This window comes from Entamoeba histolytica, genomic scaffold (genome assembly GCF_000208925.1).
Source record: "Entamoeba histolytica HM-1:IMSS scf_1104750516601 genomic scaffold, whole genome shotgun sequence".
Lineage (NCBI taxonomy): Eukaryota > Evosea > Mastigamoebida > Endamoebidae > Entamoeba > Entamoeba histolytica.
In genome coordinates, this window is record NW_001914909.1 from 67,843 (window position 1) to 78,698 (window position 10,856).

General features: G+C 23.3%; 7 protein-coding genes across 7 annotated transcripts in view, besides 1 other annotated feature; 3 read left to right on the plus strand and 4 right to left on the minus strand.

Moving 5' to 3' along the window:
• The window catches only part of EHI_021520 (phosphoserineaminotransferase1), a gene marked incomplete at both ends in the record, with an annotated part of 834 nt that extends 816 nt beyond the window's left edge, over nt 1-18 (minus strand). Inside the window, one exon of the mRNA XM_001913607.1 lies at nt 1-18. This exon is cut by the window's left edge and continues 816 nt beyond it. Coding sequence (XP_001913642.1) covers nt 1-18 — 18 coding nt within the window.
• Nucleotides 19-1,729: 1,711 nt separating this feature from the next.
• Nucleotides 1,730-2,232, plus strand: EHI_021530 (uncharacterized protein; the record flags this gene model as incomplete). Its single annotated transcript, XM_644905.1, has 2 exons — nt 1,730-1,941; nt 2,004-2,232. The coding sequence occupies 2 exons, from the start codon at nt 1,730-1,732 to the stop codon at nt 2,230-2,232; spliced, it is 441 nt and encodes a 146-aa protein (XP_649997.1).
• A 97-nt stretch (nt 2,233-2,329) lies between these two features.
• Nucleotides 2,330-3,103, minus strand: EHI_021540 (uncharacterized protein; the record flags this gene model as incomplete). The annotated part of the gene is made up of 1 exon (XM_644906.1): nt 2,330-3,103. One exon carries the CDS (start codon nt 3,101-3,103, stop codon nt 2,330-2,332), a length of 774 nt encoding a protein of 257 aa, XP_649998.1.
• A 1,044-nt stretch (nt 3,104-4,147) lies between these two features.
• On the minus strand, nt 4,148-4,519 carry EHI_021550 (uncharacterized protein; the record flags this gene model as incomplete). The annotated part of the gene is made up of 1 exon (XM_644907.1): nt 4,148-4,519. One exon carries the CDS (start codon nt 4,517-4,519, stop codon nt 4,148-4,150), a length of 372 nt encoding a protein of 123 aa, XP_649999.1.
• A 461-nt stretch (nt 4,520-4,980) lies between these two features.
• Nucleotides 4,981-6,178, plus strand: EHI_021560 (thioredoxin, putative; the record flags this gene model as incomplete). Its single annotated transcript, XM_644908.2, has 1 exon — nt 4,981-6,178. The coding sequence occupies one exon, from the start codon at nt 4,981-4,983 to the stop codon at nt 6,118-6,120; it is 1,140 nt and encodes a 379-aa protein (XP_650000.1). The 3' UTR covers nt 6,121-6,178.
• Nucleotides 6,179-7,515: 1,337 nt separating this feature from the next.
• Nucleotides 7,516-8,451, minus strand: EHI_021570 (serine acetyltransferase 1; the record flags this gene model as incomplete). The annotated part of the gene is made up of 1 exon (XM_644909.1): nt 7,516-8,451. One exon carries the CDS (start codon nt 8,449-8,451, stop codon nt 7,516-7,518), a length of 936 nt encoding a protein of 311 aa, XP_650001.1.
• Nucleotides 8,452-8,710: 259 nt separating this feature from the next.
• Nucleotides 8,711-8,970: a repeat region.
• A 950-nt stretch (nt 8,971-9,920) lies between these two features.
• Nucleotides 9,921-10,313, plus strand: EHI_021580 (uncharacterized protein; the record flags this gene model as incomplete). Its single annotated transcript, XM_644910.1, has 1 exon — nt 9,921-10,313. The coding sequence occupies one exon, from the start codon at nt 9,921-9,923 to the stop codon at nt 10,311-10,313; it is 393 nt and encodes a 130-aa protein (XP_650002.1).
• Between the last annotated feature and the right edge of the window lie 543 nt (nt 10,314-10,856).

Genomic DNA, 10,856 nt, shown 5'->3' on the forward strand with positions numbered 1-10,856 from the left:
AAAAAAATAGTATTTCATATCTTTCTGGTATATCCATTACTTCTTTCATCAGTGCTTTTGTTTCATTCATCACGTTAATCCATTCTTTTGATCGATGAGATATTTCTAATATTGATAATCCTTCCCAAAAGTTATTTACTGCTTTTGCTGTTGCTTCAATAACTTCTTTTGCCATAGCAGCAGGTCCAGCTCCAAAATTATGAATATTTTGCCTTTCCATGTTATTTTCTGTCTTTTACTAATTACAGTCTGTCTCTTAAATATCCAATAAGACGTGTCATATACCACTTTTAATGTATCTCTGTCATTTTAACTCTGTTCACTTTTCTGTTTGTTTTGTTTTTGATATCTTATCAAATTTTTACCAATTCTATTCTTCTTTTCTTATCCTTCATCTCTCCATTTTGTCTTTTTTACTTCTTATCATTCTCTCCTTCTTTTCCTCTTATCTCTATCAATAACTGACTAACAACTTAGTCAGAATGTCTTTCATTTTCTTGTCATTGTTTTCACTTATTTATCTCCTCTTTTAAAGATCTTTAGACTTTCTTTCCATATATCCTTAGCTTAGATTAACTTGTAACTGACTAATGCGTCATTTCATAGCAATCTGAGGATATTCTAATACAACAAAATAAATATAATTAACACTCACTCAACATAACACATATCAAACATAAAAAAAAGAAGAAAAAGTCAAAAACACAAAGTGATAGTCAAACCCAACAAGAAATGTTCCTTTTATGAAAATAAAAATAAAAGATATGTCATTCATAAAGTGAGATAGAAGAATTTCATTTATTTATTATAAAAGATATTGTTTAGTGATAAACTTTATTGGTTGTTGCAGAGAAAATAAGGTAAATAAAATTAAGACAACAACTCTTTCTATAAACTAAAGAAGAGGTATAAACGATAATTTTTCAAGACACAAAAATAGACAAATTCAATTCAAAATGAATATTTTTTTGTATAATAAAGTAGAATTTATTCATTTTGGTTCACACAATATTCTTTTTTTTTTTTTGTTTGAGGCATTTTATAAGTTATTTTGTTTAATTGGATATAAAGCAAAGTGTTTGGTAAATACTGATGATAAAGAATAGACTATTTTATTTTCTAATAAAAAGAATAAAAATAATAAAAAGTATAATATCTAAAGTATAGGTATTGAAACTTAAGAATATAATTAAATTTATCACTTTCTATCATTAAGACTAAACCATTATTAAAAAAGAGAATATTACAATTCTAGAGAATTGTTATTTGAAGAGAAATAAATTTTTATATGGGTTAGAAAGGTTGTTGAGTTTTGTTTTTTAATAAAAGAGAGTTTATGTTCAAATTATAATGAAAATAATGAACTTACTATTATCATTAACTCTACTCATTAAATAAAAAAATCAAGAAAGTAGATAAATAATGATAAATAATAAATATATTTCAATGAAAATGTGAAGGTATTTTCATTTATATTTTAATAAGAAAAGTAACAGAGAAAAAAAAGTATTAACATAAGAAGAAGATGTACATATAACACGAGTATAAAAAGAATATCATCAACTGAATATAATAAAACATAATTTTAATAAAGATAAAAAGGATAGAAATTTAGGTAATTATATATGTTAATTCTAGTTTATTTATTAATTTAATTTATTATTATTATATAGTTTTTTTTTGGAGTCAAAAAGTACTGAAAATTTTACTTTTAAAATTTTTATTAGTTATGAAAGACGATATTTCAAGTGAAACATTTAAATATGATTGGAACTTAGGAGTAATTAAAATTACAAAACATGCTCGTGTTATTGTTACCATAATTTTATGGACTATTACAGCAATATTATCATTAACAACATTAATATTATTATTTACTATTAATAATAAATGGATTATTTTCTCTTTGTATATTTGTTCATTACCTCCATCATTTCTTTCGTTTGTATTATTTTATAAAAATTCTTTTTAAACTAATAGATTTATATTAACTATTTTAATAGTTATTTTTTTGTGTATGGATTTAATAAAAAATGTTGTTGTATTACTCCACATGTAACTTTTGCTATTATATTCCATGGGATTTGTATTGGGTCTGTTATTGTTACATTAATTCAAGTTGGTGTAAAAGAACCAACTGCAGTGGTAATTATTATTCAGTCAATGTATATCTTTACTCAATTAATACATTTACCATTTATCAAACCTTATGTAGACCAATTTCTCTCATAATTATTGAAATGAATGGGTACTTTTCTTATTTTATCTTCTTGTTATTATTTTATTAAGAGTATTAAAATATTTGTTATGAATAAAAGAAATATAACATTTAATTTAAATAATATTTGCAGTATGTTCGTGCTTCATCAAGAGTTGAAGTATTTTTTATTGCTTCACGTACAATATTTTCAGGAAATCCTTCATTAATTAATATAAATATTATACATAATTCATACGAATTTTCTTCTTCTAATATTGAGTGTTCTAAATCATTTAATTCTTCTCCATTCTTTAATTTATTATTAATTTTATCAAATACTTCTCCTTCAATTTTAAGTTGTTCTAATTCTTTTTTATAATTAATCATTTCTTCTTCATTTTCTTCTTCTGTATCTTCACTTATTTCTTCCATATGATTCTTACAATATTCATTAGCCTCTTTTAATTCTTCTTCAAATATAATATTTAATAATTCTGGATTATCTCTAATTTCTTCCGCTAATTCTGGTTCTTCTTTTTCTATTTCATTTACAATTTCTTCAAAACTTTCATCTCCAAATTCAATTTCCATAATATCATCATTTACTTCTTGTTTTGTTGTATTAAAATTAATTTCCTCTTTTTTGGCTTGTGTTTCTTTTGAAATTAGATATGTTGGTGTTTTTAATTTAATAACAGTAATTTTACTACCTTCTGTAATTTCGTTCTCTTTTAATGTACTTTTATCATTCTTTAAGTTTTTTCCTTTATATATAAGATGTAATAACGGAGTTTCAATCTGATATAAATCACTAATATTTTGTTTTAATTCTTTGATAGTTTGATTCTGTTCAATTTCAATTTCATGAGTATTACCTGAAACAGTCGTAATTAAAACTCTCATTTACATCTTTTCAGTTTTTGCACTTTGTTTTTAGTTTTATTTTTTTAAGACTAGAAGTATTTATTTCATAGCATTTTTATAAATTCATTAATGGTTTTAACTTTCAATGTTGTTAGAATAAAACATTGTTTTTTAAAGAAACAAACCAAAACAATATGATTAAATGTATTACAATAACTTTATTTCATTAAACAGTTATAAACAGAATTTGATATTATTTGAACAAGTGAAGTTAATAAAGTAGTTTATTTAAATAGAATTAATAACTCAGTATTTGAATAATATAATTTAATAAAACTAATGATAATTTAATACGAATAATAATGAATATACTACTACTCATTAGTAAAAAAAAAACAAAGACTTTATCTTTGAATAATGATAAAATGAGAAGATTTAAACACTTAATTTAATATTTTTTAATGAAAGTGTTTGTGAGTATTATTAGTAAAACTATTTTATATTAACAATTCATACCATTTTTAAATAAAATAATAATATCAAGCCAAATAATGGTTTTTCAGAAAGATAATTTTATTAAGATGAAGAAGTTATTCTAAAAATAATTTTATTAATCATTGTTTCTTACAATTCTGATAAATATTTCGTTAAATATTTATAAATATTTATGTCAGAAATAAAAAAATAATATCATCTTCACAAAATAACAATAGTTTTATTTAATTCTAAAAGGTTTTAAAAAAGATTAAATTAATGAAATGGTATTAAACAAAAATTATTTCTGATTTGTTTAAGAGTCTAATATTTGATTATAAACCAACAACATTATCAATCATTCTCAATTTAATTTGATTTTATTCTATTATAATAGATATTTAAAAGATGATTTATTTCATTAATTTTAAAAATTTTAAACTCCATCTCTTCTTTGGTATTTTTTTTGTTGAAAAAGAGAAATAATAAAAAAAGTGATTTTTTTAGAGTCTTTCTAAAATAATAATAAAAACTACTTTTCATTGCATTATAAAGACTAACAAATAACAATATGTATATATAATTGTATATACGTTACTATTCAATTGATTAATGATTACTATTTTTTACATGTTGTATCCAATATTGAAGTGTTGAAAGTGAAAGATCTTCATATACTTCAGGATATTGGATTTGTAAAAATTTAATTGCTTTTGTTAATCCAAGTTCTGATGCTTTTTTTATTGCAAATATTTTTTGGTTGTACTTCCAATTCTTTTTTGAGCGAAATGATTTTGATAATTGAACGATATATTTTTTTGGTTTTATTAAACTATTAGTAGTAATATTAGTTGATGGTGTAGATGATATTGTAGGTGTAGTTGGTAATGATGAGAAAGAATTTGTGTGTGTATTATTCTCATTAGTTACTATTTGATACTTTCCATGTGGTACTGGAACAAATACTGACATTGTGTGCATCTCAAGAAAGAAAGTTGTGTAGAATCTTTAATTGATTAATAAAAAATATTTAAACAATCCATCCATTTCAACTTTATTTCAAGCATTAAAAATATTTTGTATTTTTTTAAGTAGAAAATTGAATTTACAAAGATTGAATTAAGAGAGACATTTTTATATTTGTTCTTCATTTAGTTATTCATTTCTTTAGAAAAGTCCAACTTTATGAATTTTCTTCAAAAATAATTATAGAAAATTCTATTTTCTTAACTATTTCACAAAAATCTCCTTAATTCTATTTTCAAAAATACGTTGAAAATATGTTATTTTTTTTTAATTGATATATATAACATTAATTTTTGGAAAAAAAAAGAAAAACAAAAATAGAATATCAGAATTTATCTTCTGATTAGATCATTTCCACGTCATGATTTCATTTGCATAAATATATACTTGACATCTCTTAACTATAACTTTCAATTATGTTTTCTTTATTCTTAACTCTTCTTGTTCTTACTAATGCACACTTTTTTGGAGATGCACCAATTTATATGCCTCAAAACATGCAAGAAATTAAAGCATTAGAAAGTTCTTCTTCAGCAACAATTTTAATGTTATATGCCCCATGGTGTGGTCATTGTAAACACCTTGCACCAGAATTTGCTTCTGCTGCTAAGGAAGTCAATGGAAAAACAATTTTTGCTGCTGTTGATTGTGAAGAACATAGAGATATTTGTGGAAATTATGGGGTTCAAGGTTTTCCAACAGTTAAATTATTTGATGCTCAACAAGGACACCAACGCAGAACACCACGAGATTATAATGGTCCAAGAGAAGCTAGGGCTATTAGTGGTACAATGTATTCAATGATTCCTGATTGGGTTGAAACTATTCCAACAGAATTAAATAAAGACGAAAACAGTGTTATTTTGTTTAGTGACAAACCAAAAAGAACATTATTATATAAAGCACTTGCTATGCATCTTAATGGAGCTTTTAAATTTTATGATTGTAATAAAGACAATGAACAAGTAAAAAAATATGGAGTTGAACAATTCCCAACAATACTTATTCAACATAAAGGAGAAATTAAAAAATATGAAGGTAAAATGGATTTAAATAGTATGTTAGCTTATTTAAGTAATTTAGCTGGTATTAATACAAGTTCAGGAAATGAACAACCAGAGAGACCAAAAGAAGAAGAAGTTCCTTATGTTAATGTTCATGTTTTAAATGATGAAATGTTTAAGAAACAATGTAATGGAAAGGCATGTCTTTTATTAATCTTTGGAGAAGAAGAAAATAATGAATTAATTAACCAAGTTAGTAAAGGACTTGAAGGTAAAATGCATACATTATCATTCACTTGTTCTGAACAAAATGATCTCTGTAATAAATTAAATGTTTTCTTTGATACACCAACTGCTCTTATTTATATCCCACAACGAGGAAGATTAATTCGATTTGTTGGAGGATTTGATGCCGAAGAAGTAATTTCATTTGCTAAAAACAGTTTGATTGGAAGGGTAGGAAAAATTGAAACATTAAAAGATTTTCCTTCTTTTAAAGACAGAGTAAAAGAACCATATGTTGCTCCAAAATATGAAGAAGAAGAACTTTAAATAATAACTTTTTCAAGAACAAAAATTAATAACAAATTTATTTTATTTGATTTTACAATTCTTGTTATTATATGTTGATATTTATTTAAAATACTCTTTCTTTTAATTTTTGTTTTTATTAACAATATATTTTATATTAAATAAAGTTTAATGAAAAAAAAGTATTAAAAAGTTGTAATAAACCTAATTAATAAATGTTTAACAAAATTATATTATTATTTTGGTATTATTTTATTGAAACTCAAAATAAATTTGTGTTTGTTAATAACATGAAAATTATTAAAAATAATACTCAAAAGAAAATATCTTTTCTCTTTAAATTATTATAAAAAATTACTATAATCTAATTTTTTTTTTTAAATTTAAATTAAAAAATATGGAATTTTTAATAAGAAAAAGTAATTGTTATATGGCAATAATGAGTTTTAAAACAAATAAATATATATTTTGATGTCTAATATAGTTTATATGATATTAAAAAATTTAAGTATAATAAATTATTTAATTTAATATTATGAAGTTTTTAATTTCATTTTATTAAAAAGTAAGTTGACAACTTCTTTTAAAATTGCCTTGACATGTAAAATTGTTATATTGCATTGAAAGTGTTATATATTATGGAATATATTCATAGAATCCTCTTTTTTAATACTTTTTATCCACAAAAAAAAAACAAATTGGATTTCCATTAAAATGGTATTTTAATTTTGACCTTTTTTAATGAAAACTTTCATTTTTATTGACTCATAAAAATTGAAAAAGAAACAACCCTCAAAAATCTTTCTTTATACCAAAACTGACAATGGATAAATAAAACAATGAAAAAATAAATTGATTGATCAAAATAACCAGAATGATCAAAATATATTCTCATAATTCCTTTCTATACTACAAACTACACAACTAAATTCATTGAATAAAATTAATATTTTTGGTAAATTTGAGAGTTTTGTGACTTTGGAGTTACTGTTAAATATTAAATAGTTTTTAAATGAATTGTTAATTTGTCATAAATTATTAGTTCATTGAAAAAATAGTATTAACACTTCTTTAAAGAAAATTTGTTTATGTAAATTAGATAATCAATTCATATCAATTCAAAATTTATTTATTGTGACTTTCATATTTTATAAATGAAAGATTGAATTTATTAAAAAGTCATTAATTAGAAAATATAATTTCTTGATAATATAGTAATTCTCATTATTTTCAAATTGTCAATACCCCTTCATAGAAAAAAAATAACTTTAGTAGTATTCATAATAAATCGTTTAGTCTTAAATAAGACTGTTTATTAAAAAACAATAATAATAGAAAGATATTTACTTCTTATCTTCAACAATAAAAAATTCTTTTTAAAAAAAAACTAAAAAGGATGTTTAGTTAAAAGAAATTCTAATTTAAAGGAGAGTTTATTGGACTTATTGAATCTGCAGGTGGTGGCGATATCATCTTAATTATTTGTTCATCACTTTTAGTTTCACAGCAAGACTTGCATGGTTTCACTACATGGGTTGGATGTTCTGAGATATAGACTATTTGATTATCTCCAACGTCAGTGTTAATCCAACAATTAGCACCAATACGCACATAACTTCCAACAACAATATTACCTAATAATTTTGCTCCTGTTCCTATAGTAACATAATCACCAACTGTTGGATGTCTTTTAGTTCCTCGCTTTAAAATACCACCTTCTTCTTGGAAATGCATTGCACCTAAAGTGACTGATTGATAAATTCTACACCATTCACCAATAATAGCTGTTTCTCCTATAACAACACCAACACCATGATCTATAAAGAAATGTCCTTTGATAGATGCTCCTGGATGAATGTCTATTGCCGTGTATGAATGGACACTTTCCATCAATTCTCTGCAATACCAACGTTCACCACATTCATATAAAATATGTGCCACTCGATAAATTATTGTTGCTTGAAATCCTGGGTAACATCTTACAATTAGTGCAAGTCCTGGTGCAGCTGGATCTCCAGCATATGCAGCAATTAAATCAGTTTTTAAAGTTTCTCTTACAACAGGAAGTTTTTCTAACATTTTCATTACACATTGATGTGCAAATACATCATCATTATATCCTGCAATTGAAGATAAGATGTGGTCAACAAATTGTGTCAGTTCTAATGAGATATGAGCTTGTGAAATATGTCTATGATTCATGAAAAAATCAGGAAAGAAGATTTTTTGTAGTTGTTGTAACTCAAAAAAAACTTCTTTTGGTGGATAGTCTCTTGAACTATGAAAAGCAATTATGTCATTAGTATATGACTCGTATAATTCTTTTGAAATTTTTGAAACAAGTAAATCCATGATTCAACTAATTCTTCAAATTTTTCAATTTAAAGTTCTTTTTTCAATTTCAATCCTTCTTATCATATTTCTTTTGTGGTTATTAATTCTTTATTAATATTTTAAGAAGTATTGATTTGAACTAAAAAGGATTATTCCAAGAAATAAGGCAAGATAAATTCTATATTTTATAATATTTTAATTCATTATTTTAACTATTTATTTAAGTTTATTTTAAGCTTAATTTATTGAAAAAACAATGTTTATGAATATCAAAAAAAAAAAATAGTTAATTCAATATTAATAAATTTATCTTCTATTGCTAATAGCTCTGGTAAGAATAGTCCCATTAACATTATGATTTAATTTTTGAAATGTTTGGTTGTGATAGAAACATTTTCCGTAACATTCATCTTGTTCTTTATTATAACTTTTTAACTTCTTTATGTTATCTATTCAATTTTATTTTATTTTTTTGATCAATTTAATACTTTCCGAAATTACTATTTTCTTATTTGAAATTATTACTGTAATTCTTTTCTTTATTATAACTCTTATTTCTTTATTCAAGTATCATCCATTATATTGAATTGTTTATTTCATTTTTCATTTATTATTCTATTTCTTTGTTTTCTTTCTTATGTATTTATTTATAATTCTTCTTTTGGTCTTCTTTTATTCATTTCATCTTTTGTTTATTGTCTTCTTTTATTTTCCTTTATTTATTCATTTAACTTTCTATATTTTTATTTTATTTTGTATTAAAAACAACATATTCCATATCATCATTTCTTTACATGTTTATATATTATTTCTTCATATTCTTTTTTTTCGACTCACGAATTATTCTCTTATTTTAACCACATTCCTTTTTAACATTTTCTATTTTTTTCATGATGTTATTTTTATTATCATTCTATTTAACTGGCATTTTCTCTTCTTTTTCTTCATCCTTCTTTTTATTAACTTTTTTCGTTATTCTTCTTTATAATATTTTTTACATATTCATCATTTTTTTGGATATCTTAGATAATTTTTCTCAAGTAATTTCTTTATATTTTTAGTTAAATTACTTAAATAAAATAGTAAATATAATTTGTTATATCTCTTGGTTGGAAAAAAAAACAGTAATAAAAGTATTTTCCAAAAATACATATTCTAAATAAAGTTTGTTTAATCAAGAAACATAAAAAAGGTAAATAAATAATAAATTTATTATACTAAATTACTTTGTTCTTTAACAAAGATTCAGTACAAACTTTACAAAAACTTATTTTTTCTTGATTGGTGGTAAGTTTTATAAAAATATATAATGAAAATGGATTAACTATAAATATCTAGAATACATTTTTAATTATATTAAATTTAAAAAGGATTTTTATTCAAAAGGAAGTTTTAAAATTATTCTAAACATATAAATCAATCTTCATATTGTTCTGTTATATTTACTAATGCCGTATTTAATCTAAGAAAAACTAAAAATTAATTAAATGAGTAAATTATTTGTTGAGTCATTAGATGAAGTCTCTTCAAAGAGCTTTGTTAATAACCTTAACAAAGCTAAGGATAGTAATTCTACAACAAGTAGCGTCGAGTTTGAGAAAGAATTTAAGGACGGTTCAATGTCTTCCCAAATTAAAGAAGAAGAAAGAAAACCAAAGAAGAGAGATGATAATAATGAATATGAATATTATTATCTACTCCCTGATGGGAGTTTAGGAAAAGATACTGGGTTTGGTGTCTTCAAAGTCGAAGACAAACAAATTATTAAGGCAGAAATGCCGGTAAAGATTAAATCAAACTCCAGTCAAGGAGTTATAAAAGATACTGGTTTTGATTGGTATGTTAAAATAAAAGACTATTTAACCAATACCAATGAATAAGCAATAAATTGGTTCCAAATATTTGAAATAATTTTGATTTTTTTTTATAAATTATCAATAAGAAAAAACTTTATTTAAATTAAACTATTTGATTTAAGACAGCCACAGAGATTCTATTCATGAAAATTGTTGAAAACATAACTCATTGTATGGGTATAATAAAACTGCCACAGCACCTAAGCACGGTTGTATTACTCCTTGAATACACACTTTATCACATGGTGCAGAATATAAAGTATATGCACCACCTTCACAAGTACAATGATCTTGAACATAACCATCTTGCATTCCTCCTAACCTATAACGAACACGAATACAACGAGCTTCAGGAGATTCATGAGCACGGATAATAAACTTTAAATGGTTTTGTTGAAGAAATAAATTTGATTGTTTTGACCCCCAAACAATCCCCACTCCTCTAAAATCATTTTTCTTAAAACCATCAGCAAGTTCAGGGTCTGACCATAATAGTTGGTTAAATAATGATATAGGATTATTTGAGTCTTCATCAATGAAACGATCAATACTATTAATTTCTTCAAT